Raw genomic sequence first — 27,901 nt, forward strand, 5'->3', positions numbered from 1 at the left:
ATGACAAATTAGAGGTTCAGTGACGCTACCCGAGACTTGGCTACATATTAATAAAATACCTGGCAAGTTTCGATTATTGTGTTTATGCAATGAACGTAATCTGCCACAGTTGTAAATCTAAAATCTATATAATATTTATATAATTTATATATCTAGATTCTACTTAAAAGATCTAGAAAATCTGTTACTCTTAGTAGATCTATATTTACAACGATTATTTACGTCAGCGACTATGCAGTCTCATTTTTTTTGTTGCATTATGATTATTATCAATTATCATTATTTGATTATTATTAATATTAATAATATTATTACCATATAATATTAGTATATACTATATTAGTCCTCTATATAGAAATTATTTATAGATATAGATCTAAAAAATCTAGTCAATATTGAATATAGGGGTAAACTAAGACTATAGACTATATGGTAATATACATACTTGACATATATATAGATGATTAATGATATATACTCTATGACTCTATCTATTCTATCAGTATCATTCTATGACATACTCACAATATAGTCTAGACATATAGAATTAGACTTATTAGTCTTCGATATATTAATATAGACACATACTTCACATAGTCATAGACTTCAAAGACATAGACTCGACATAGAGTGACATAGAGTATTTTACTTTTAGACATAGAATCAGATTTGATAGATCTTTTGATGTCATTGATGATCAAATCTAAGCTAAGACTGTAGATTAGTAAGACTTTTACTTTGACTTTAAATTACTGTTACAAAGACTGACAAGTGTCTAGTCACTAGTCTAATGACAAGTGACAGTCCGAAGTCATCTAGATTATTCAAGAGTACTAACTCTAAGTCAATCTAAAATCTAAGTCAATAGCTAAGACTGTCAAGTGATAAGTGCACATCATCGCAAACTTAAAACTAAACTGTACAACTTTCAAATATAACAAGTGGCAGTGCAGAAGTCTTAAACTTAATTTATTATTAAACTAGACTCTAGACCAGTGGTTCCCAAACTTTTTTGTCTCGTAGACCCCTTACCCTGTTTTCTGGTTTTCCGTAGACCCCCTGCTTAAGTTTAATTGAATTTTTGAAAATTCATCCATTTCATCATTTCGTTTAAAATAATATCTAACCAGTGACACGAGGAGTGCAAATGTAATTTAAAACTACATTTTAAGTTGAATCTTTTTTTTTTTTAATTTATTAACAAAATTCAAATTTCAACCCATTATTTAATAGTTAACACGTACAGCATACAGTCACTAAACACATTGGAAACATTTGTTTTTAAAGGTTTGCAAGCTAACCATCCATTGCTAAGGAGATTATTTTTCAGATACGGATTTGTTGTTTTATGAAGTAGTTCTTCAAAACATTAAATATCAATGTGCCTAAAGTATCAAGGTAAAAGTTTTTAACAAAGCAGTTTTTCGTGGACTTAAGCCATAATAATTTCAATAAAAAAATACATCATTACCAGACAAGATTGATTCAGCCAGCTGTATAGAGAAATATGTTGTTTGCAGAAATACGTCGTTTTCAAAGACTTACTTAAGAAGAATGAGATATTTGACTATATTCCAACAGAGCTCAAGAATTCAGTGAACTCTTCTACATATCCATTGCCCTAACAACCAATGGGTCAGAGTTTGCATGAATGGTTCTCAGAAAGCCACCACAAAAGGAGAATATGGAATACTCATTGAACGGCCCAATGAAGAAAAAAATAATTTAAAAATTAAGTTCATTGTAACTAATGAGCTCTACGACAACCACAGAGAAGAAATAGGAGCACTGGAGCTAACAGCTACCAGGCTAGCCAATCAGCCAAGTTCGCCAAACAGTTAGATTTCTTTCGTGACCAACATAAAATAAAGTCCTTGACACTTGACAAACTCTGATGCTTCCTACATAAAACAATTCATGATGCCTGGACTGACGTTCGGTGGTCACCTTGCCTGCTCGCATCTCCCGTTGGAAGAATTGGTGATTGGATGTAACTATCCACATAATCTGAAGGAACTTCCAAAAGATTTTGTACAAAACATATTGTGTGACCTTGTAAAGCTCAACAACAACAGCAACTATTCTACTATGTTGAAATAGAAGGAAAGAGAAAGCTGACACACTTGCTAAATGTAAGAAAACAAATACACACTTGAACATAACACTCTATCAGGAAGAAATGAAGAAACTAATAGTGAATTGTAATAACGAGAAATGGACAAGCTCTAATTCGATATACAAGAAAGATAAAACCTATTATAAACTATCCAATAGGACAACCTATAATTGTTCACATCAGAACCGTACACATTATAATGAGAAAACATATGCTAAAAATTGGGACCATTGAAATTTGCCCTTTTGGAGTGTCACCAGAGGATGCGGACCATGTCTTCAAAATTGCATTCTTCATCAAGAGGCCCAAAACAAGACACCGGCCACAAAACCCAAACATGAAATTCTTTTAATGATATAAGTTTGTGTAAGAGATTTTACAATTTCTTCAACGGCTGGTAAAAATCAATATCGTGTATTTTACGATAATCATAAACTTCTCAATGTCAGGTCAATGAGAGATTTTGTGAGTGTATTCTAAACTTTATCTTTGAGTGTTTGAAAGATTTGCAAACTTTTATCTTTTTATCAGGATGGCATCATCTCAAATGATCCACCAGCTTAATTGGTTTCATAGCATCATAAAAAATGGCACATTAACACTCGCTTGTTTGACAAGGAAGTAATGAAGTTCAATTTCAAATACTTAACGCTGTACTGCGGCTGTACAGTCTACAATTCCCATTTTAACTTTCGTAGACCCCTTGGAAGTCTTCGTAGACCCCTGGGGGTCTTTATAGACCACTTTGGGAATCACTGCTCTAGACACTAATCTAGATTCTAGATCTACTCTATATATAGTTATAGTATCTATAGTATAGTCAATCTAGATCTAGAATTTATTAGATTTGTGGTCATCTCATCTGTACTTGATACTGTATTGTCTACTATTGTCTCTATATGATGACTGTGTGTGTGTATCATAGTATGATTTGTTCAGTGTATGATCATGGGACATGACAGTATCAAGAAAAATAGTTGAATTTAGAGACACTAATCACTAGAGTCAGAGTATAGAATAGTCTAGAAGTCTAATCTAGATCTATATCTATACTAAGACTAAGAATATTATTTATAATATATAAACTCTATACTGCCTTTTATCTTATATTACAGACATTACTTTAAAAAAAAGATGAGAAGATAATTACTTCCTACGCAGAAAGGGGAACTTAACTTTACTTACCTTTACTGCGCATTTCATGTACCAATCTCTAGTCATGCATGTTAATCAAGTTAATGAATGTATTAAACTCTGCTAAGTCATTGATTTTCCTGGCTGATTCAGGCCACCCATTCCATTCTCTAATGGCATTAGAGATCTATAGACTATGCTTTATTAATATACAGATTGATTCTTATCTTATCTTATATAATACAGACGTTACTTCAAAAAAGAAGATGATTACGTCCTATGCGTCATGCATTTAGTCATGCATATTAACCAATGACTTAAATTCTGCCAAGTCACTGGTTTTCCTGGCTAGACTAGATTCTATTCAAGTGTCAGTAGTGAGTCTAGTCTAGTCAATTCTAGTCTTTTTTTTATACATATATAGATAGATAGATCTAATTCTAATCTATATCTAAAAATTCTAATTTAGTATGATTAAGAATTAGTTTTATTTATAGTCTTTAGATCTAGATCTAATCTAATATATTGATTCTACTAAGGCTCATAGTAAGACTAAGACATCATGTACTAGATACTATACTTGACATATAGACTTATCATAGAGTTTAGATAATAGGTATCATTTAGATCTAGAGTCTGTCTGTAAATATAGACATATATAGCTATTAATCTGTTAAACATGGTTATGGTTAGACATGGTTATAAAATTATATTCGTATCATCTCAGATTAATAATCAAGTCTTTAATTATTACTTTAGTTTTCCATATCATGAACTAGTTATTCTAGATTTTTTCTAGATCTTGTAATTATAACATGATTTTGATTAGTAGAGAAAATGGTTATTATAATGGCAAAAATGGAATTTTATCTTTTTTTCTTGAATCTGTAGATAAAGTTTAGTAACATTTGCAGTATTTTATGTTTCACATATCCAACCTTTTTCATATTCAATCTTTATATAAAGCATCATTATTTCAAATGATGTCAGTCGGTCATGTGATTAATTTTTTTTACTATAAATTAAATATTAACTATATATGTCTTAAATTATTTCATTCTTAGTCTGCACTTTGATTTGGCATCCAAGCCCAAGTGTCTTTATAAGTTTAAACCGAACACCAGTTGGAAGAAAAACTCAATTTGAAACTGCCTTCTGCTTTTATTAGAGATCTTCAAAAGCTTACATTGATTCATGGGAAGCAGATAAATAGGACAATGCAGACGGCATCAGAAAATCCCAGTGTGGCAATCTGTCTCTTTAGAAATGACCTGAGAGTACACGACAATGAGGTAATTGCTTTGCTCTTTGCCTTCGCCAGTTGGCCTGGCGGAAATAAATGTGTCCCCCTTGAGCAAGTTAAGAAAGAATTTTAGACAACTTACGAATATTTCTTGCCAGGACAGCTAAGCAACTGTTTCAAATTTATTATCTTGGCCAAACATTTTAATGTAAATAATCTAACTGACGTGACATAATTAACTGAAATGATATTATTAACTCTTTCTCTCCTAACTGACGATACCAGCGTTGATTCCGCCAGAATGTGGTAAATAATTACGGAGAGAAAGAGTTAACTGATCTCACGTTAATTAGCTGTAAAAGAACAAAACAGTAACGATTCTCAAGTCCAGACTGGTACTTAAAAAGCTATTCATCGACATTTGGTTTCTATGCAGTCCATTCCTACTTCTTTTACTGTTGTTCAGAGTTTCAAATTGAGAACAATCTAAAAAAAAAGTTAGTATGTTTATATTCTAAGGGTTGCATGCCCATTCCTGCTGGGTTGAGAAAAAAAAAAGACTCAAAAAAAAATGTGTAACTAATCAACATAGTTTAAGCATTAAAAAGTTCAAAACATTTTCTTCTTTTAAGAAAGAATCTATCTAGGATAGTTTGGATGGTTTTACATTATTTTTCATTACTTTGAAAGCAACTCTTGAAGTTAGAGAGCTAATACTTTTATAAAGGGTTTGGTTAAGCTCTTTGCTTTTTGTTTTATTATATATTAGCGGTTTTTGTGTTGACCACACAACACAAGGGAAGACGTACATTGCTCTTCATGTTCTGTCTAATATCTTTTTTTTTTTAAATTTCAATTTACAGGCTCTGTTCACTGCTAACCAAAAAGGTAAATTTTTGTTACCCTTGTACTGCTTTGATCCAAGGCACCATGCAGGAACGTACCATTTTGGTTTTCCGAAAACTGGTTGTCATCGTCTTCGATTCCTTCTGGAGAGTGTGACAGATTTGCGAATAAAGTTGCAATCTATGGGGAGGTAATGACAATATTTATATTTTCATATACTAATCTTAGTTTTGTCAGTTATCTCCCATCACTTAACTGTACAGGCAACTTTGTAACAAATATTTATAAGTATGTGTGTACAATTTATACAGTGTCTGTGTAATATTTATACACTATCTATTTGTAATATTTATAAAAGTCTGTGCCACATAATTAAAGGTTTTTGTAACATTTATAAAAGCTTATGTGTTACATTTATATAAGCCTAAAAACAATTTTACAAGCTCTCTATAATTAGCATTTATACACACTTCTATGTATAAGAAGTGCATATTATATGCATTCCGACTGTTTAAAAAAACTGTAGACAGTTCTATGTATGTGTAATATATAACAAATTATAATTTCCTTTAACTAACAATTTATACAGTGTCTGTGTAATATTTATACACTATCTATTTGTAATATTTATAAAAGTCTGTGCCACATAATTAAAGGTTTTTGTAACATTTATAAAAGCTTATGTGTTACATTTATATAAGCCTAAAAACAATTTTACAAGCTCTCTATAATTAGCATTTATACACACTTCTATGTATAAGAAGTGCATATTATATGCATTCCGACTGTTTAAAAAAACTGTAGACAGTTCTATGTATGTGTAATATATAACAAATTATAATTTCCTTTAACTTTTAGTAATTTGATTGTACGACTTGGAAAACCAGAAGATGTGATAGCAGAACTGGTCAAGAATCTCAACCTACAGAATAATGTTGCTGTTGTGATTCAGAAAGAGGTTTGTAATTTGTTTTCTCTTGTGCAAAATAGAATTTATTCAAAACGATGTGAAGCGTAAAAATATCCATAATTACTTATTGTAATTAGAAAATAGTAGTATTATATATAAAGAGCAGAAATGCTTTTGTTGCTTCCAAATGAAAATAGTTCATAATATTTTGTAACATTTGACATGAAAGCAACAACTTATGTCTAAATTAAAATTGTAAAACTTCAATTCTATGTTTAACTTATGAATCGATGAAAACTTTGTTTTACCTTTAATTCAATTCTGACTTGTAGTAACTGAGTTTTCAAATGCCATAGCTTTGAAATTTAAACGCACTTAGACTTAGGTTCTTAAGCGCTTTTTAGCGCATTGGGTAGCAAGCTGTTTCCTTAGAAATTAGACATCTCCAGCTATGTGTATATCTTTACAAAGCTTTGAAATCACATCATTTTTATTTGGAAATATTTTTTCTATGCTTTCTTTTCTCTTTTCAGTTTGTCTTGAGTGAGATGATTGTATTAACATCATTAGTGTTATTGTCTTGAGTGAGATGATTGTATTAACATCATTAGTGTTATTGTCTTGAGTGAGATGATTGTATTAACATCATTAGTGTTATTGTCTTGAGTGAGATGATTGTATTAACATCATTAGTGTTATTGTCTTGAGTGAGATGATTGTATTAACATCATTAGTGTTATTGTCTTGATTGAGATGATTGTATTAGCATCATTAGTGTTATTGTCTTGTTGTCTTGAGATGTTATCTTATCATCATTAGTGCTATTGTATCGAGTGAGATGTTTGTATTAACACAGTCAGATGATTGTTTTAACATCATTGATGTTATTGTCTTGTTCCACTTTTGAACTGGGTATTAGGTGTCAACCTGTTGTACGACCTAATTCCTCTATTACAGTGATACTAAAGGGATGGCGTTTTGTTCTGAAATTAAAATAGAATAGGCCTTTTTTTTTTCTCATATTTTTTTTGTTCAATTGAAAAGGTGACTGAGGAAGAGGTCAAAGTCGAACAAGATATTAGGTCAAAGTGCAGAGTTCCCTTGCTGACAGTCTGGGGTCACACCTTGTACCACATCGAAGATTTACCATTTGAACCCAAGCAGTAAGTTAAACTTGTATTTAAATTAGTTTCATTTTTTTTTTAATCTTTGAGTAATTGCTTTGTTCTCTGGTTTTGTCATATATACTCTGGATTGATGTCTTGATGGTCCTGGGCTCAAACCCTGCTAGTTAACATCTTGTGGTAGGTTTGAACTGTGATGCAATAATCTTCAATTCTGAAGGAACATCCATAAGCTGTAAAACAAAACAAGCAATTAGCAAAAACATTGACTGCGCTTAAATGTTGTTTTCAAACTAGAAACTATAAATTTGTTACAACATTCTCACTCATTAGTTGCCCGAATAGTTTCTTTGTGTCCTACGTATCATTATATATTTCTATTATACTATAAAAAAAATTACAGTTGTTTTCGTTATGTTATTTATTACCATGCTATTGACAAATGGGGATGTGTGGCCAAGAAGTTAAGTATGCTTCAGCTTGGCTTGGCTACCTTTCAAAGGGGCTTGAGGTTCGAGACCCAACTTGAGCAGAGTTGTGTTTACTGAGCCCCTAAAGGCAGCAGGGAAAACCTTCTCCTAGATAACCCCTCCCTGGTCCACAAATGAATTTGGACCACAGCACTCTGAGCATGCTATAAGCATGAAAGTAACGCTTTTGAAAAATATATATATGTATATATTTATTGTAAGAATTTTTTTTATTTCTGTTTATATGTCATTATATGTTAGTCTATGTGACTATAGTCAGTTGGTCTATTTGTCTTATGTTAGCAGGTCTATATGTCATTATATGTTAGTCTATGTGACTAATGTCTCTGTGTCATATTTTTAAAATGAATGAATTGTTGAATGTGTTCCCAGTTTACCAGACGTCTACACTGAATTCAGAAAGAAAGTGGAAGACAATTTACCTGTGCGAAAGTTAATCAACTTACCTGTCCAGTTGAATCCATTACCCATGGGCATTGATCAGGGACTAATACCAACATTTCCAGATTTTGGATTTTCAGGTGGACACCATTTGATTCTTTAGTTCCAATTGTTTAGTGTCTGTTGTTTAATTATTTATAAATGTCAGTGGTATTGCCAATTTATAGGATCTTGTAGATGCTGAGCTGAATGTCTTGGGGTTATAATAATTAAAGGAAATCAGGATATTTACTGCTGATTTGGGGTCTGTTTTAAGAGGGGTAATATTCACATCCTTGTCTTTGTAAAAACTTGATTACCTAATCAAGAGTCTTCACAGGATAGGAACTTTAATTAGATATTTCTTAATTCCTAATTACTTTACAAAAGTACTGGTCATGATGAAAACATTCCAACCAAGTAGCAAACTGGAGAGTAGGTACATCTTTAATCAAATTTTGAAACAGATTTTTGCAATCACTTACTTACACTGTAAGCTCTAGAAGATTAATTTTAATCATTTCTGCTTTTTTTATCAAATTAATAAATAGCCTATTTGTTGGCTTCTATAATATTTGTTATGGTTGAGTTTTTATTTTATTATTGAACAAACTGCAAAGACAAGTCGAACACTTTGTATATAAGCTTCAACGTTTTTATGACCTGTGCATTTCATTATTTAATACACAGTTCTTTCTCCAGTCTTTCTAAATCTTAATCTCTTTCAAAGTTTCAAAACTTCAAATACATTTGAAGTCAGTTGATAGCACATCAATCATTCAATTAACAAAAGGCAGGTACAAACAACATTCTTATTGTTTTTGCTACACAGGACCACCCTTACTTAGGTAATCCAATTTACATAGGACAAAAATAAACTTTATATATCTGATCTAATTAATCTGCACTTCCTGAAGTGTCCACAACATTCTTATTGTTTTTGCTACACAGGACCACCCTTACTTAGGTAATCCAATTTACATAGGACAAAAATAAACTTTATATATCTGACCTAATTAACCTGCACTTCCTGAAGTTTCCACACAGACATTACTCTAAATACTTTTTGTCCACTACTTGTGTAAATGTAGTGTCAAATTGGTCTAGTCCATCAAGTTTCAATAGATCGCTGTTTAGTTAGATTTTTTTTTTTGTTCTTGTAGTCCCAGATCGAGATCCTCGCTCAGCCTTTCCATTTATTGGTGGAGAGTCATCGGCACTCCAGCGTTTAAATGACTACTTTTGGGTGACAGACAACGTCAGTACCTATAAAGAAACAAGAAATGGAATGATTGGGACCAACTTTTCTACCAAGTTTTCGCCCTGGTATGCCTTGTAGAATTGGTATGCGTAGAACTAATGTGTAGGTGTGATGTTTTTTAGAGAATGGGTTTCTGATTGTGCCATTTTTTATCTATTTGCAGTAATTAGCTAATTATCGTTATGGTAGATCTCCTTGAGGTTGCTTTGCTTTGATTGAATCTGTTTAAAAAAAATGCATTAATTGTTTGTTTTTTTTTGTATAAGCTCTTATTATTTATACTAATGACCTGTTCTTATATTTCATGTACTTCTCTACTTAGGTTGGCCCACTGTTTTTTTGTATAAGCTCTTATTATTTATCCTAATGACCTGTTCTTATATTTCATGTACTTCTCTACTTAGGTTGGCCCACTGTTTTTTTGTATAAGCTCTTATTATTTATCCTAATGACCTGTTCTTATATTTCATGTACTTCTCTACTTAGGTTGGCCCACTGTTTTTTTGTATAAGCTCTTATTATTTATCCTAATGACCTGTTCTTATATTTCATGTATTTCTCTACTTAGGTTGGCCCACTGTTTTTTTGTATAAGCTCTTATTATTTATCCTAATGACCTGTTCTTATATTTCATGTACTTCTCTACTTAGGTTGGCCCACTGTTTTTTTGTATAAGCTCTTATTATTATTTATCCTAATGACCTGTTCTTATATTTCATGTACTTCTCTACTTAGGTTGGCCCACTGTTTTTTTGTATAAGCTCTTATTATTTATCCTAATGACCTGTTCTTATATTTCATGTACTTCTCTACTTAGGTTGGCCCACTGTTTTTTTTGTATAAGCTCTTATTATTTATCCTAATGACCTGTTCTTATATTTCATGTACTTCTATACTTAGGTTGGCCCACGGATGTCTGTCTCCCCGAAAGATATACTGGGAACTGAAAAGATATGAGAGAGAGAGAGCCTCCAACCAATCAACTTACTGGGTTATATTTGAACTTCTCTGGAGAGACTATTTTCGATATGTTAGCTTAAAGTATGGCAACAAAATTTTCTTTTCCGGGGGTAAGCTCAATTTTAGAGTAACAACCTTATCCAGTATTTATCTATTCACCTTATTTACTCATATAAAATTAGAGATTAAAATGTTAAAAATTAAATTTAGACATCTATTTCAGTCTTAACAGTTTCTCTTTTTAACTCTTTCTCTCCGTAACTAATGTCCTTGTTCCAATTGTATTATTCAGTTTGTTCATTTGTATTTCACTATCTTGTTCTGATTAAACTTCAATAATTTTTTGTTTGTTTCTTATCAGAAAGTGTTATATTTGGTATTGAATTATGGGAGAATGCATGCTCTTTTTACACAACACAAATTATAAATCCAAAAATCCATTTAGTTTAATGGGGTCAAATCAACGTTGGCATCGTCAATTAGAAGAGAAAGTGTTAATTGGTTACTTAACGTATTAAAATATTTCGTCTTGTGTCTCAGGCATTAAAAATGAACCAACACAGTGGAAAACTAACCACCAACATTTTAAAGCATGGCAAGGTCTGTACTCTATGCAACAGTTAGCTTCATTTTTCTAATACGTTGTAATATGGGAAAGTAATCCTTTGGTTTAACATTTAAACATTTCATTCCTAGTTTATAAATTGGTATTCAGAATTTTGAATATAAAACTTATTATGTTGAATTAACAGAAGGCAGAACTGGTGTCCCGTACATTGATGCCAACATGAGAGAATTGGCAGCTACTGGGTTTATGTCCAACAGAGGGAGACAGGTACTTGATTTTGTGCAACTGTTGTATTAGAATGGTAGAATTAAGAATGTCACCAAACAGTTACTTGTGGATTCTCTTTACATTTGATAATTGTTCTTATCAAGTAATTTACACTGATCAACTATAAATTGCACAATTATGTCAGCCATTAGCACTCTTTTAACTTTTTTTTTTCTAAAAACCAACTTCTATATACCAGGTATATCTATAATTTGGAAATCTAGAATAGCCAAGGCTATTTTTTTAAAAATATGAAAACAAATAGGGAGAAACAAAATACAAATCTGTGTCTAGAGCAGCTCTGAGGAGCCTATAAGTTCTCTTGATAAACAAAAGTGGCTCACTTTGAGACAATCTGCATAGCTGCCTTGTCTTGCAGTTTGCGCGGTGGACTGTCTTTCAGATTTATCGATGGTCCCGGGCTCAAACCCTGCCCACTCCCATCCCCTTTTGTCCTGCGGGAGGTTTGGACTAGGAAGTAAATTATCTTCAACTCTGAAGGAACATCCGAAACACGTCAAATATTTTACAAAACATGTAATGTATAGTGAAGTTGATGCAAGTTTTCTTGTAAAACTTTTTGTAGCATTGGTGTTGAAAAAGTTCTTTCAGACTTTATAGAACTAATATAAAGGCAATGTTCCATTGGTGGAGGATTTTTCATTCAATCTATTTTCAGTTTCTTGGCAATTGGCGGGATTTCAGAATTTTCCCAAATTTCTGTAAACAAACAATTTTTAAGCTAATAAATCTCATCCAAAATGTGAGGCACAAGTGGATAATGAATTGATGAAATCCATCTCAACTTATTTTGGAAACCACATGTTCTTGACAAATATGCATTATAGAAAGAGCAGGGTTTTTTTTTTGTCTAGGGCCTTTTATTGTAGAGAGTATTTGAGATTTTTCAGGCTCAACTGGAGTTGAATGATGAGGATGATTAAAACTGTGGGAGAACTTATGTTTTTTCCAGCTAGTTTAATAAGCTTTCTCTTTAATTTGTTGTTTATTTGAAGCAAATAGTAAACACACTATTTTGATTCTTTGTTTTAAAAAAATCCACAAAGTTTTACATTACTTCTTTATATTATTTTAGAATGTTGCCAGTTTTCTTACCAAAGATTTGCAGCTAGACTGGAGACTGGGTGCTGAATGGTTTGAATCTTTGCTGGTAAATCTCAATATTTTTTAAGTATGTGTTCAATAAATGAAATTCTTCATTTGTTATAAGTTGACAATTATGTATTTCATGCCTTCAATCTTTTAGATTGACCACGATGTCTGCAGTAACTATGGCAACTGGTTGTATAGTGCAGGTATCGGCAATGACCCCAGAGAAAACAGGAAGTTTAATGTTGTCAAACAAGGATTAGACTACGATGGAGATGTATGTTCTTTTTTTTTAAATTCTACAATGTTATGTAACTTTCCTAAATCAGCTACAACTATTCAGTATGCATTTCACTTTAATGTAGTCTTAGAAACAAGAAATACATTTTTCAAAAAGATTAATGCTACAGAAAGTGAAATAAATTATTGCAATTTGGCAGGGTAATTATGTTCGTCTCTGGGTTCCTGAACTAGCAGCTATCAAGTCTGGCAAAGTTCACTGTATTTGGACTCTCAGCAACACTCAGTTGCAAGCCGGAGGTGTTCTGCTTGGTCAGACTTATCCTAACCCCATTATAGTTGCTCAGGAGTGGAGTCGGCACGTGAACAGACCTGTAAGTATGAAATTTTCATAGGCTCTCCACTAGCAGAGTGGTTACCCTGTTGGCTTGTGTAGCCTGAGAAGGCTTCAGCCATGAGTTCGAATTCCTGTCGTTACCCCTTTTAAAAAAAATTTTATAAATGCTTTTTTATTGTTCGTCTAGATCTATTACAAATTTAATGACATGACTGATCCAAACTAATTGATACAAGTACGCATAATATAAGCCTTTTTTTTTGTTTGTTTTAATATATTTTTTATATTTTCCTTGTTTTTATGAAATCTACTTTGAATGAAAAAATGAATGAAATTGGTATTTTACTCAGACAATTTTGATAATCTAAACTTGATGTATACTTCCCACAGTCCTCCAGTACTAGCACCGGTGCTTCAAGTGGCAAAGGTAAAAAAAGAAGTTCAGGGTCACAGAAGAGCCTTGAACATCAAGGTCAATATCCTGGCCAGAAACGAGGATTAGACTTTTACTTTAGCCACACAAACCCAAGATAAAACAATGTCAACTGAACCTAGTATGTGTACTTTTAGCATAACAGAAACGTTATCACCAACAATAAATGGCTACCATCTTAATCTTGGCTTGATCTCAGTGCAATTTCTTATATTCATTTCAATGTTTCGATGCCAGTAATTGGATCTGTCTTGTGACAATATTTGATCAAGTCATTCAGAGCTGTGGAAAATGTACACTAGTGACATACTAATAGACAAACCTTGGTTTTCTATGTGATTTGAAACTATCACAAATTTACTTTGATGCTTGACTAGATTCATTATAAACATTCTAACCTGGCCACTCTTTTAAAAACTTGACGGAGAGAAAAATGAATAAAAGCCTTTTGCATGAGAATTACTAAATGTGTAAAGTATTTTGACATTTCAAAATGTTTGTAAATGAATGCTTCTTCAGCAGAAGTGGAGGAGCTGTTTATATTGTTTGTTCTTCATAAACAGTTTGAATTACAGATTATATTTGTTTCAGAATATAATGAGTATAAAATTTTAATTTATTTGTAAATTTAATTACTTTTGTCTGTTTTGTAATATTTTAAAAGCCCTACTTTCCTCTGCTTGTCCATCAGCTGAAGTCAGTCTCACTATATTTCTGAAAGTGTTTGGTTTCAGATAAAAAATAGAACTTTATTAAAAATCAAAGACGAAAACTGCGAAAGGCTTTTTTAAAAATATATTTTAAAACTTAGATTGTTTAACCAGCTATTGTTGTTTCAAGTAAATTTAGATGGAACTTTTTTTTTACTTACATTTTAAACTACCGGTATCTAGTTCTATTTTAATTTGTCAGTCTAACTCCCAGAAATTCATTGTCTTGTTATTTTATGCCTATTTGTAGAAGGCAATAAATAGAGATATTTGTTTAGGTGTTACATTGTTTTTACAGAGTTAATTCTTTCTCTCCGTAATTATTTTCCATGTTTGGACCGCTTCATTTTTGCTCAGTAGTATTTCACTCCCCTTTTTGATAAAGCTTCAATAACATTTTCATTTGTTATCAGAAAATGTTTTATTTGATATAGAATTAAAGGTGAATTCAGACTCAATTATATAAGACAAAGTATAGTTTATAAAATCAAACATTAATTTAATTTAATGACTTTAAATCAACGATGTTATCATCAATTAGGAGAGAAAGAGTTTAAACTGAATTTTTAATTTAAAAAAGAAAAAATTTTGATATAAATGCATTGATTTGATTTCTTTGGTCAAAATTTGGGAAATTTATATCTGTTTTGTTTTATAAGATTCTGTTTTTAAAAAAATACTGATGCTGCAAAAAAAAAATAATTAAAAAATGCATAATTATAAGAAAGATTAAGACTTGAAAACATTGTTTTAATCAACTCTTATTTTAGTTTATATTGTGTTTTTAAATGTTTAGTATATGCAAAACTTGACTATTTTGGTTTTTAACTTTGTGTATGTTTCATCTGATGTACCTGTCATTTCACTCGGCTTTAGTTTGGGCTTGCATGAACTCTTTTGTTTTTATTGTTTAACTTTGTAACCTCCCTTAAGCTACTTCCTGGTGATATACCTACCCAGTTTCCTGCCTCTATTTATTTACATTTAGCTTAGAATATGTTTGATACACAGATTGAAGCATTAAAGTGACAGTTGAGTAAAGAAAATTGATTGTTATTAGTTAAGAATCTATCTCAGAGACAAAAAAACAAGATTTTGTTTAGGGTACCTCCCCCTTAAGCTACTGCCTGGTGATATACCTACCCAGTTTCCCGCCTCTATTTATTTACATTTAGCTTAGAATATGTTTGATACACAGATTGCAGCATTAAAGTGACAGTTGAGTAAAGAAAATTGATTGTTATTAGTTAAGAATCTATCTCAGAGACAAAAAAACAAGATTTTGTCCAGGAATATCTACCCAGTTTCTCTTTATATGACGTTCAACCTCTTCTAGATACACACTGAGTCCTTGCTAGTCTTATGAATAATAAACAAAGGAACCTAATCGTTTTAGGCTTTAAACAAAAAATTGAGTGATTATTTAAGCTTAAATTAAAATTGCATGAATAATCTAGAATATTTCTTTTAATTAATTAAAAAGAAAGCAAGAATATAAACTTTAACTTGATCAGAAGCAAGAAACTTGAGTTTCATTTGATAAGTCAGCCTCAATGTTGTCAGATCTTGATTGACCAGGTTTTATGTATGGCAACTTTTTAATTTTGGTACTTTGTTTGCAAAGAATTATTAAGTTATAAGAGGACCTCTCTAAAGCTTATCCATATATTCTTATTTTCTGCAGGATATCATTTGAAGCCTCATTTTCATTCACAACTGTTGACACTAAAATTGTATCGATTTGTTTTGAAATAATTTTGATAGAAACTATTAGTTTGTAGTTTTCATTTAACAAGAAACATTTATCAGTGTTTTTTATGTGATTATTGTTGTGAGATGTTTCTTTTTTAACGCCATGTTTCTGTTGAATCCATTGTGCAATGATATTATATTTAATCTCCACATGTATTTGTTTTTTCAGGTGTAAACATTTTAAAGGGAAAAATCAGTGAATAGATTAAAACATTTAGTTTCTCAACATTGTCTTGTTTGGTCTTAATGTCGTCTCCTTGTAATGTTAGCCGCATTGTCAAGGTTAACTTTGTATGAATTACAATGTCAGAGAAAGATGTAAACTTCATATTATTAATGATGAAATGAAAATATACATTTATTAACAGAATTGTAATCCAAGACTCATTTTTGTATTAAGTCCAGCAACTGCATGCAACTATTAATAATAATAAAATTTAATGTATTACAAACAAATGTAGGCTCAAGGCTATGAATAACACATAGACACTCCATTTATCACACATAAACATGCCATTTAAAATGACAAGACTATCACAAGAAAATTTTGAACGAGGTCTTAAGATTCTTATTAAATGAAGCTTGTTGTTTGAGAGCAATGGGGAGCAAATACTAATTATCCATACCATTGGATATTAAAATCTGGAAGAAACAACATTAACGATAGAAATAACATCTAGATCTTGTTTTAATTACAGTTGAAGTGATAACATCTAATCTAGTTGTAATTACAGATACGGTGATAACATCTAATTTAGTTTTAACTACAATTAAGTGATAACATCTAATCTAGTTTTAATTACAGTTAAGTGTAGTGAAACATATTGTTCATCAAAACTAATTTTACCGTTTACATTTTTTTATTTAGACTATATATAATATTTTTAATAAGAGAACAATATGAATTATATAGATTATTTTATAGATGTATGGAGAAATGATTAGTAGATCCTGACACGAGCACTAACGTCAACCCTGTGATTCAATATAGCTCATGAGAGTTTCATATCAAATGAACACTCACATTTGATGAGAGTAACAAAATAAATCAAATCACTAAATTTAGAGACACTTCAGGACGGAATAAGTAAAGTAGCAGTATGCTAATGCATAAAACACCGAGCCATAATTTACACATTCAAAAACAAAACAAATAAAATAGAAATAAACAAAGGCACATTTCTTATTCCATATGATATGCTAGGGAAACTGTATAAGTGCTCCTTCTGCCCAAGTGCTATTGGGATTGGGTTGCCTGAATCAGTCAGGAAAACCAACGACTTAGCAGAGCCCTGACTACATTGGCACATGAAATATAGATATATGCCTAGGATTTATATTCTCTTTTGAGTAACATCTGTAATTTATGAGATAATAATCAAGGTAAACAATCGTGGGTCGATAGTTTCTATTACAAGCACTTCATTTCTGAATAGCCTCCCATGGTCTGTTAGCTGCTTCCTGTTATTCTTCCATAAGGCGGTATAACATAAACAAAAGACTAGATCTAGACTTAGACTAGACTAGATCTAGACTTAGACTATCTAGATTCAAACTTCAAGTTGATCTAGAGATAAAATCTAAATATTATATTCTGTGAATAAATCGTAGAGATGGATATCAACACAAGCGAAGTTGACATGGAAGAAATCAAGGCTCAATGTGAACATAACTGGCGCAAATTAAAGTCTGTTCAGTCAGAATTACAATCTCTGCCAGCCTTTCCTTTACAAAATATCACGGACACTGGCGCAGTTGGTGGAGAAATTGATGGGAATTGTTCTTTGGAACTTCTTAAATGGCACGAAAAAAGGTTGTTGTACTTGTATCTACTAGATCTAATAGAATTTCCTAGAACTACTAGACCTAGAGACCCAGGCCCAGAGTAATAGTAATAGCAAAATGAATAATACTAATACTAATAGTAATACTACTAATACTAGTATTACTAGTAGTATATAGATATTAATAGTAATAATAGTAATATAAATATTATAATAGAGTATTTAATAGTATTAGAATATTTCTAAAGATCTTCTATTAAAATAATAAATTGAACTAAATAATATTAATGATCTTGACTTCCTTTACTCAATGAATAGATCAACAGTTTAAACAGTAAATTAAAGTCAAAAGTGGTAAAGCTCTACAAGAATAATAACTAGATCCTAGATCTATAGTATTCTATACAGGTCTAGCCCAGCCTATCTAGACTAGATCTAGAACAATCTTGATAATCATAGATTTCATTGTATCTAAGTTTACAGACGACTCAAGGAAAACCAACGACTAAACAGAGTTTAAGTCACTGATAAACATGCTTGACTAGATTGACACATAATGATAAGATATATCGGTATTATGTGAAATGCATAGCCATAGGATATAATTATTTTCTCTTTTGAAGTAATGTCTGCAATTTATAAGGTCTAGATATATTAAAACTTTGTTAAGGAAATCTAAGAGTATCTGAACTCTTACAAATAATATAGTATCAAATATATTAGATCTAGATACCTATAAAATAAATATAACTATTATAAGACAAATAAATTAATAATGGCTGCCTGCTGCTTGTGTGTTATGCACTATGAACTAGTCTTGATGGTCTGAGTTCAAACCCTATTATTGCCCGAAGGTTTGGGTTAGGTTGTAATAATCTTCATTTCTGAAACTAATTTTTGCAAATTTAGCCTAGAAGCAGAACACATCATCAAATTAATCATTAAAATTTGTATTTATGCTAAAACAGATTAAAAGCTGAGTTGCTTCTCCTTGAAGAAAATGGCCCAAGCACTTTGCCTGAAAATAAAGAGATCCAGCGACTAGTTTTAGAGCAGAATCAACTCAAATCCTCAGAGCAACTTGAAGAAGTACTTGTGTTTTTCCGAGCCAAGAGATCTGAAGTCATTGATGAGTTAAAACGAGAAGAGGAAACTTCTTCAGAGTTGCAAAGAGTCAATGAAACTCTAAAGGTAAATTATGATGCCTCAATTAAACAATATCTAGATTAGGTAAATTCCTAAAGATTTTTTTTTATAATTAACCCAACAGCTCCTACCACAGTAGCAGGATAAAGCCTTGTGCTGCTAGCAAGTTTTGTAAACTTCCCTATACAAAAAGCTCCTTATGTCTCATTTAGAATAACCCGAGTATGGCGACTATTTTTTGAATAGTAAAGACCGGATGTGTATGGCTTTATTATTATTTTTTATAGAATTTTTCAAACGAACAGGCCCATAGCCCCAGGGTATATTAATATTTTTTAAAAATGTTTATTTTTTTAGAATTTTTAAAATTTAGAGTTACCCTTCTTTGCTTAGGGTATGGGAAGGATTTTTCAAACCCAAAAATCAAAGCTTTTTGGTTAAAGTAAAATTGTATCTGTTGCATTGTAAATAGTTGTAGAGTTATGCTGAAATATTTTGCTTTATTTCAGAAAAAGTTGTCCAGCTGTAGTGTAGAGACAAGTGGTGAAAGTGTGCCCTCACCAAGTCACATGCAAGACATCAGTGCTAAACTAAGCAAAATCAACACCAAACACAAGTTCTTTAGGAATGAACTGAAACAGATCCTCAACCAGCACTTCCCTGCCCCCCAGCACAGAACAGCTGCGGCCACTTTAAACGAAAGTCGAGATATTGATGTAAGCAACATGCTGCCTCTGAGCTCTGTTATTGGGAAGCTGATAGAGCAGTCTTTGAACACACCTGCTCAGCCGTACATTGACATTGATGAAACAATATGGCCGTATCATGTTGAGCTTCTGTTACGTTTTCAAATTGCACTGAAAGATCCACAGAATTCAAAACGAATGAAGCTTACACCGTTTCATTTATAAACCACTTTCTAACACTACATTCAACTTGGCTTCTTAGACTGATAATGAGTTCAGCCATGTGGTATTGCAAAGTTAAAAAGATATCTTCACAATTCCGACTCCTTTATTTAGTCCACATCAATGTTTTAATTGAATGATATCACTGACTGATGATGCACGTCAAGGACTAGTGCAATAATCACATACTGATCTCTGAGCGTTAAACACTTTCATGTGCTAAAGTTTCAATTTTAACTTCAAACTTTTAACATATTAACATGCCCTTGAGAAAGCACAGTGCACTTTGGGGTGAGGCTTTCGTTGCTGGAAAAACCTCGAATCATTTAGGGCAAATACAAAAAGTAAAAATCAGTATCAGTCAAGAAAAAAAGGATGCATTTATTCAAAAGTTTAAAGAAAAAACAAAAAGTTGAGTCTTATACTGAGAAAAATTAAATGTCAGATTCTCCACAATTCAATACTTTGTTATCCCCTCAAGTCCTGGAACAACTAATGTTCATATCTGAAAATGAGATTTAAGCTTGGGCATTAGCTATGGTTTTAATGTCCCCCACACAGCAATTACCCCCCTTGCTTGCAGCTGAAGTAGGTAGCCATTAAATTTTGGGATCAGCGGCACTAGATATAGCTCTGTGTAATGCAAGCTGCTTAATGATAGCCAGCTCCTGATTTTTTTCTTGAGTGACTCATGAAACCTTTTGCAAGACAAATCCACAAAGGTTTGGTTCAGAGTTTATCCTTCTCCTAAGTGGGTAGCAAGCCAAAGCTGATGAGCACCTCCTGCCAGATGCTTACTGGTTTAAGTGCCAGTTTCTTTGCCCATTCTCCTGAGATTTCTGATGGAACCACATGTGAGGAGTTGGAAGTATTTTATAGAAGTGGATTGCTTATATCCATATACTGATGTAAAAATACAACCAAACAGTTATATTTTAAAATAATTTTTACTTTCATGAAATAACCATACATATGTATATGATAAATATAAATTATTTGAATGCTGTACAATCAGAATAGAATTGGATGTTGTTTTTTATTTTATAGTATAAAAATAGTGTGGGTTTTTGTGTGTGTTACTATTTTGTCATGACATGGAGATCATGTTGACAGTTTTCTCTGAACTCAACATATGAGCAGCTTGTTTACTTCCAATGATTTCCACAAGTTTCTGAGCATCGTATCTGTAGGTAATAAGACAGAAAAATAGTGAAATTACATTTTGTTTTTCTTCCTTAAATACTAACCAAGGCATTCAATGTGAACGCAAGTGAAAGTAAAGGCTAGTACATAGTTGAGAACTATAAAGTCAAGACTGGTACATAAATCGACAGAGTTGAGAACTAAAAAAAAAATCTTTGTTTACTTTGTATAAAGCGCAGTTGTAGTACAAGACTGTCTGTTGGTCTCCATCAAGTTCACTAACTCTGGGTAAAAGTCTGGATACTGTGGGAGGTCAAACCAAATGATGTGATGAATACCTTTCAGTCTGAACCTTTGGAGAGAGAGAGAGAGAGAAAAAAAAAAGAAAAGTAAAATCCACATTTACAATTCAACTCCCTGTATAATGTTATGTGGCCAGCAGGATTTGTATATCTCATCTGTTGAAATACCCTTTATAATTGGGATACTGTATAAAAATCCTTTAGAGCACTTTGGGTCTTTGGACAGCCTTGCTCATGTACAACTTAGCCCTTTGCCTTTTTTTCTTTTAAACAAAAGCAAAGTTTTTTTTTTGCTATACTTAAATGTAAATTTAAGTCTATAGAGCTTGTAACACCTGTTACATTTTAAATAAATAAAAAGTTATTGATTTTGGAGACAGCATATTTAAATTTTTAACTGGCATAGATGCTAGGTATTCTATTATTTGTAAAAAAAAAAAGCTGAGTACCGGTACATTTAAAAAATAATAATTAATAGAAAACTCTTTACTCATTAAAGATGTTCATAGTCCTACAAATAACTATTTTTCAAATATTTTAACACTGTCAAAATTGTAATTTTTGGAAGTTACAAGAAAATCACCTGTAATGAAAATGTAATCTCTCCGTGTAAAGCATAAAATGTGGATGTCTTTTCCTGAAGTGTATGCGAGCATTTCTGACACTCTTCTCGGAGTCATACCTTTGAAAAAATAAAACAAAAAACTTAAATGAAGATTTCCTTATCTAAAAATCAAATATCTCTTCTTACTCTTAAGCCACGAAAGGTCATAGCTATGAGATGAAACAGTAGAACACTAATAAAAAATTTTCTTGAACTGAACTGTCAATAATGCTCATTCTTTCAAAACATTAAATATTCATATCATCAAATTTCATGTAAATACTTAAACGCAATATTTGTTTCTCTCTAGTAATTTAGGTCTTACTCATTCATAAACAGGAAGTCCATCTCAGACTCTCTGAAGTAATTCCTCAACATGACAAAACTGTAGTAGTTGCAGTATATTAAAGCCTGTTTCATTCCAGCAGATGTGTAGTATGGAATAATCTGGAATCAGAAAGCAGTCAGAGAACACACAGGGTAAATGTAGACTAATACATTAAACACAGGGTAAATGTAGACATAATACATTAAACACAGGGTAAAAGTAGACATAATACATTAAACAAAGGGTAAAAGTAGACTCATACACTAAACACAGGGTAAAAGTAGACTAATACATTAAACAAAGGGTAAAAGTAGACATAATACATTAAACACAGGGTAAAAGTAGACTAATACACTAAACACAGGGTAAAAGTTTACTAATACATTAAACAAAGGGTAAAAGTAGACTAATACACTAAACAAAGGGTAAAAGTAGACATAATACATTAAACAAATGGTAAAAGTAGACTAATACACTAAACAAAGGGTAAAAGTAGACATAATACATTTAACACCTGGTAAAAGTAGACTAATACATTAAACACCTGGTAAAAGTAGACTCATACATTAAACACAGGGTAAAAGTAGACTAATACATTAAACACTGGGTAAAAGTAGGCTCATACATTAAACACAGGGTAAAAGTAGACTAATACATTAAACACAGGGTAAAAGTAGACTAATACATTAAACACCTGGTAAAAGTAGACTAATATATTAAACACCTGGTAAAAGTAGACTCATACATTAAACACAGGGTAAAAGTAGACTAATACATTAAACACAGGGTAAAAGTAGACTAATACATTAAACACAGGGTAAAAGTAGACTCATACATTAAACACAGGGTAAAAGTAGACTAATACACTAAACACAGGGTAAAAGTAGACTAATACACTAAACACAGGGTAAAAGTAGACTCATACATTAAACACAGGGTAAAAGTAGACATAATACACTAAACACAGGGTAAAAGTAGACTCATACACTAAACACAGGGTAAAAGTAGACTAATACACTAAACACAGGGTAAAAGTAGACTAATACACTAAACACAGGGTAAAAGTAGACATAATACACTAAACACAGGGTAAAAGTAGACTCATACACTAAACACATGGTAAAAGTAGACTCATACACTAAACACAGGGTAAAAGTAGACTCATACACTAAACACAGGGTAAAAGTAGACTAATACACTAAACAAAGGGTAAAAGTAGACTAATACACTAAACACAGGGTAAAAGTAGACATAATACACTAAACACAGGGTAAAAGTAGACTAATACACTAAACAAAGGGTAAAAGTAGACTAATACACTAAACACAGGGTAAAAGTAGACTAATACACTAAACACAGGGTAAAAGTAGACTAATACACTAAACACAGGGTAAAAGTAGACATAATACACTAAACACAGGGTAAAAGTAGACTCATACATTAAACACAGGGTAAAAGTAGACTCATACACTAAACACAGGGTAAAAGTAGACTAATACACTAAACACAGGGTAAAAGTAGACTAATACATGTATGAATGTATCTTCTGGAGTTATTTCTTTGTCATTAGAGTGAAACACAAACTGAGTACTGGACAAAAACAAAAATACACATTTTGTGCGTCAGTATCATGAAATGAAAAGTTTCAAACAAAGCAATGACTGGCCAGTAAAGTGAAAACACACACACACACACAAGAGACTTACTTTCTTCTTCAAGTAATCAAACTTTGCTTTTCTCTGGGACAGACCATCAGGAGCATCACACTGGATACGATGAAAGAGCTGAGAAAATTCAAAGGGGGCACGATCAGGTCTCAAAATAAAACAAAGTTAGACTGGAATCAATAAATTGGAATGTTCTTTGCCGTCACCAGTGGTGTTGAGGATGAACTTTCAAGTATTATAATACCGAGGGTCGGAGGTATAAGAAAACAAAACATCTTGAAACTTCATCACCAGTAACAGCAGGATTCAACAGTGAAAACAAACTTACAAACTTAAATATAAAACAAAAGATGGGCCTCCAAATGGAAATAAAACATAAATATTCCTGAATACTATTTGCAGATTACTTAAAAAAAACAACAACATTGAAAATTGAAAACTTTTTAGTTTAAAAAAAAAACAACACAAAAAACTGACTGACCTGTGGTGAGTCAGAGACGCTTGATCTAATAGTCCCTACTTGGTCATCTCGTTGGACCAAAATTTTACCAGCGTAATCTGTGTCTAAGGTTAAGATTAGATAATATGCCTAAATTCAAATCTAGACTCAAATGTTAAAACATGTATTGAAGCAATTTACATCCTAATAGTGGTCACTGGCCTATATGTGTTCTATTCAAAATCTCTATTATAGTACCATAACTGAAACATTTTTTTCCCAGAGAAGTTTCTATTGTTTAAGAGAATGTGATTGTCCAGCACAAAGTCACACAGAAAGAGTTTCTGACATACATAATACTGTAAACTTAAGAAGACGGGATCATACTGGATAATAATGCTAGAACCGGTTTGAGAGATGTTAACTTCAATTAGACAGACTTTGGAATTATATGGAGGAGCAAAAGGTTTGACAAAATACAATAAAAATTGGAAATACAAGTAGAACAAAGTCAATATGGTATTTCAAAGATGTGAAAGAGTAGTTCCATGTGGACTCTGAAATAAACCTTGAACTGCTGGTGTAATACCCCCCCCCCCACACCAGTCTACAACCAACAGCTAAGAAAAATCTACAATAGTCTAAAGGATACTGTGACAATGTTTGTTGAAGATGTTCAGTAACTCTGGGAGTAAGGCACAGCTGAAGATCAAAGTCTGGCGGTAGAACTTGCTCCTGAAAGAAAGAGTCAGAACAATTAGCATGGTGTAAGCAAGGTGCCACACTGTCAAGTTACTCAGAACAATTAACATGGTGTGAGCAAGGTGCCACACTGTCAAGTTCCTCAGAACAATTAGCATGGTGTGAGCAAGGTGCCACACTGTCAAGTTCCTCAAAGCAATTAACATGGTGTAAGCAAGGTGCCACACTGTCAAGTTCCTCAGAACAATTAACATGGTGTAAGCAAGGTGTCACACTGTCAAGTTCCTCAGAACAATTAACATGGTGTAAGCTTGGTGCCACACTGTCAAGTTCCTCAGAACAATTAGCATGGTGTAAGCAAGGTGCCACACTGTCAAGTTCCTCAGAACAATTAGCATGGTGTAAGCAAGGTGCCACACTGTCAAGTTCTTCAGAACAATTAACATGGTGTGAGCAAGGTGCCACACTGTCAAGTTCTTCAGAACAATTAACATGGTATGAGCAAGGTGCCACACTGTCAAGTTCTTCAGAACAATTAACATGGTGTGAGCAAGGTGCCACACTGTCAAGTTCTTCAGAACAATTAACATGGTGTGAGCAAGGTGCCACACTGTCAAGTTCTTCAAAACAATTAAAATGGTGTGAGCAAGGTGCCACACTGTCAAGTTCTTCAGAACAATTAACATGGTGTAAGCAAGGTGTCACACTGTCAAGTTCTTCAGAACAATTAACATGGTGTAAGCAAGGTGCCACACTGTCAAGTTCCTCAGAACAATTAACATGGTGTAAGCAAGGTGTCACACTGTCAAGTTCCTCAGAACAATTAACATGGTGTAAGCAAGGTGCCACACTGTCAAGTTCCTCAGAACAATTAACATGGTGTAAGCAAGGTGTCACACTGTCAAGTTCCTCAGAACAATTAGCAAAGTGTAAGCAAGGTGTCACACTGTCAAGTTCCTCAGAACAATTAACATGGTGTAAGCAAGGTGCCACACTGTCAAGTTCCTCAGAACAATTAACATGGTGTAAGCAAGGTGTCACACTGTCAATCTCTTCACTTGAATGTCATGCAGGTTCCAAAGAAGACACTGGAACTCAGGCAAACAAACGAGAAATTAGTTTGAACACTATATATAACATAAACAAGAACAATGTTTTTGCTATGCACGACTAAATGCAATAAAGATACCAGTATTTATTGAATAAACTGGTATAATTTGGATTAAAACATCTATAAAATCCCTCTTTCTAACTTCCAACTCGCAAAAAGTTTCCGGAATATTTGACCATTTTTAGACTGATATTTTTAGCTTTTGCAAATTTTTATCCCGCACATGTTATAAATATGTGACAGTGTATGTGGAGGAATTAAGGTAACCATGGTAACAAATGTCTCTAGTTTGTTTCAATAAAGCACTTTAAAAAAACTGTCAGTGTTTTTATAGTTGTTTCTAACTAGGCTATACGTCAATACTGCAGACCATATGAATTGATAACTAGATTAAATAAAAAATTTAATTGGAAAATATCACAAAAGATGTGAAATTATTTAGCGCTGTACTTAACACTTTTTTGTGTAATTTATACTTGATGAGAACTGAATTTATATTTAAAGAATAAGAACTGAATGTTTATTTGAACAACTATTACTTGCTTACACAATTATTGTGAACACATTTTGATAAAAATTTAAAGAAAACCAGCAGAAGATAAAGCTCACCAGCCGTTAACAGACCACATCCTGACACGTGAGAAGTCGACTCCATGAGACTCCCTCGGCTGAAGATGAAGGTGTTTAAACACATGCTGGAGAAAGAAAAAAAAATAAATTTAAAAACACTTGATGCATACAAAAGTGGAATATTAAAAACAATTCTATTGCTTATCATCAAAAGTAGTTGCACTTACTGTGAAGTGGTCCCAATTTTGCATGAGGAATATATCAGCCTGGTCTATGATTAAAACTTCAATAGATGACAAAAAATCAAAGTCTCTTTCCTTGTCTCTAGAAGAAAAAGAACCCTATTAAACTATAGATGTCTGGAATTTTAAGCCTTCATTCTAGCTTTCAATCATTTTCAACTTTTATTTGTTTCATACTATAACCTAACTATACTTTGCATTATATTGTAAAACATTTTATCCATGCACACAGTATGGCACAACCAGCCATGTCACATCAAGAGGTTGTGGAATCTCAAGTTTGTAATAGAAATTAAAGGAATCAATTTTTTTAGGATAAGAATAATGGATGTCATACCCTTCTAATCCAATAATCATCCGAAGACCAAGCGGAGAAGCCAATATTATGTCTGATTCATAAAACGGACTGTAGAGTCGAAGACTTTTTTTTGAGATGCTCAGGCCCAGTCGGAAGTTATCATCAATGTTTCCTTCAAAAATTTTTCTAAAGTCCTCTGAAACAAAGTCCAGACATAAACATGGATTAATTTTGAAATAGATTTTTTTTTTGGGGGGGACAAAAAAAATGAGACATCAAACTTTATCATCCCTAAAAAGATTTATTCTTTAGTAGCCTCAGAAATGATGAATACATTGATTGAACATCTTCAAGTGAATTTATATAACACCTTGGTTAGGCCAATAATAGAATATGCATCCTCCGTTTGGGACCCCTCAACTCAAGAAAACATTAAGAAACTGGAACAGACACAAAATAGAGCTGTGAGATTCATAACAAATGAATATTCACATTTGACTAGAGTAACACCTTTAGTAAAATCACTAAATTTAGAAAGCCTTCAGGACAGAAGACTCAAAAGTAAAGTAGCAATTATACATAAAACACTGAACTATAATCTTCAAATACAAAAACAAAATTTAATAAAGTACTCAGAAGGACACATCCCTCATCCCATATGCTAGGACAAATTTGTACAAATACTTCTTCTTCCCTAGTGCTATTAGAGCCTGGAATGGGTTGCCTGAGCTAGCC

The 27,901-nt window shown here is 32.4% G+C and overlaps 3 protein-coding genes across 5 annotated transcripts in view; 2 read left to right on the forward strand and 1 right to left on the reverse strand.

Moving 5' to 3' along the window:
- The first annotated feature begins 66 nt into the window (after window positions 1–66).
- Window positions 67–16,148, forward strand: LOC106054234 (cryptochrome DASH-like). 3 transcript variants are annotated; one of them, XM_056023542.1, is made up of 14 exons: window positions 67–111; window positions 4,315–4,542; window positions 5,357–5,529; window positions 6,198–6,297; window positions 7,294–7,412; window positions 8,237–8,385; window positions 9,448–9,610; window positions 10,446–10,615; window positions 11,046–11,105; window positions 11,258–11,340; window positions 12,437–12,511; window positions 12,608–12,727; window positions 12,891–13,064; window positions 13,418–16,148. In XM_056023542.1, the coding sequence occupies exons 2-14, from the start codon at window positions 4,468–4,470 to the stop codon at window positions 13,559–13,561; spliced, it is 1,605 nt and encodes a 534-aa protein (XP_055879517.1). In that variant the 5' UTR covers window positions 67–111; window positions 4,315–4,467; the 3' UTR covers window positions 13,562–16,148. The 3 variants fall into 3 exon arrangements, with proteins under 3 accessions (XP_055879517.1, XP_055879519.1, XP_055879518.1); XM_056023544.1 differs by having other exon boundaries at window positions 78–95; XM_056023543.1 differs by having other exon boundaries at window positions 90–108.
- Window positions 16,149–17,390: 1,242 nt separating this feature from the next.
- LOC106054236 (centromere protein K-like) lies at window positions 17,391–21,270 on the forward strand. Its single transcript, XM_013210021.2, has 3 exons — window positions 17,391–17,735; window positions 18,675–18,897; window positions 19,362–21,270. The coding sequence occupies exons 1-3, from the start codon at window positions 17,536–17,538 to the stop codon at window positions 19,761–19,763; spliced, it is 825 nt and encodes a 274-aa protein (XP_013065475.2). The 5' UTR covers window positions 17,391–17,535; the 3' UTR covers window positions 19,764–21,270.
- The window catches only part of LOC106054235 (U3 small nucleolar RNA-associated protein 25 homolog), a 28,401-nt gene continuing 20,617 nt past the window's right edge, over window positions 20,118–27,901 (reverse strand). Inside the window, exons 12-21 of the mRNA XM_056023620.1 lie at window positions 27,206–27,362; window positions 26,854–26,950; window positions 26,666–26,751; window positions 24,896–24,978; window positions 24,286–24,362; window positions 23,844–23,921; window positions 22,135–22,256; window positions 21,789–21,887; window positions 21,127–21,255; window positions 20,118–20,944 (exon numbers count right to left, since the gene is read on the reverse strand). Of these exons, the coding sequence (XP_055879595.1) occupies window positions 20,848–20,944; window positions 21,127–21,255; window positions 21,789–21,887; window positions 22,135–22,256; window positions 23,844–23,921; window positions 24,286–24,362; window positions 24,896–24,978; window positions 26,666–26,751; window positions 26,854–26,950; window positions 27,206–27,362 (1,025 nt within the window). The 3' untranslated portion in view covers window positions 20,118–20,847. The remainder of the gene's footprint in view (window positions 20,945–21,126; window positions 21,256–21,788; window positions 21,888–22,134; window positions 22,257–23,843; window positions 23,922–24,285; window positions 24,363–24,895; window positions 24,979–26,665; window positions 26,752–26,853; window positions 26,951–27,205; window positions 27,363–27,901) is intronic.

This window comes from Biomphalaria glabrata, chromosome 3 (genome assembly GCF_947242115.1).
Source record: "Biomphalaria glabrata chromosome 3, xgBioGlab47.1, whole genome shotgun sequence".
NCBI classification, from domain to species: Eukaryota; Metazoa; Mollusca; class Gastropoda; family Planorbidae; genus Biomphalaria; species Biomphalaria glabrata.

Bases quoted from the DNA above. Each gene is read 5' to 3' on its own strand.
- LOC106054234 (XM_056023542.1), top strand. From the start codon at position 4,468: ATGCAGACGGCATCAGAAAATCCCAGTGTGGCAATCTGTCTCTTTAGA. The intron at 9,611-10,445 runs GTATGCCTTGTA...TTCTATACTTAG, and splicing joins TCTACCAAGTTTTCGCCCTG to GTTGGCCCACGGATGTCTGT. The intron at 12,728-12,890 runs GTATGTTCTTTT...GCAATTTGGCAG, and splicing joins GATTAGACTACGATGGAGAT to GGTAATTATGTTCGTCTCTG.
- LOC106054236 (XM_013210021.2), top strand. From the start codon at position 17,536: ATGGATATCAACACAAGCGAAGTTGACATGGAAGAAATCAAGGCTCAA. The intron at 17,736-18,674 runs GTTGTTGTACTT...ATGCTAAAACAG, and splicing joins CTTAAATGGCACGAAAAAAG to ATTAAAAGCTGAGTTGCTTC. The intron at 18,898-19,361 runs GTAAATTATGAT...GCTTTATTTCAG, and splicing joins GAGTCAATGAAACTCTAAAG to AAAAAGTTGTCCAGCTGTAG.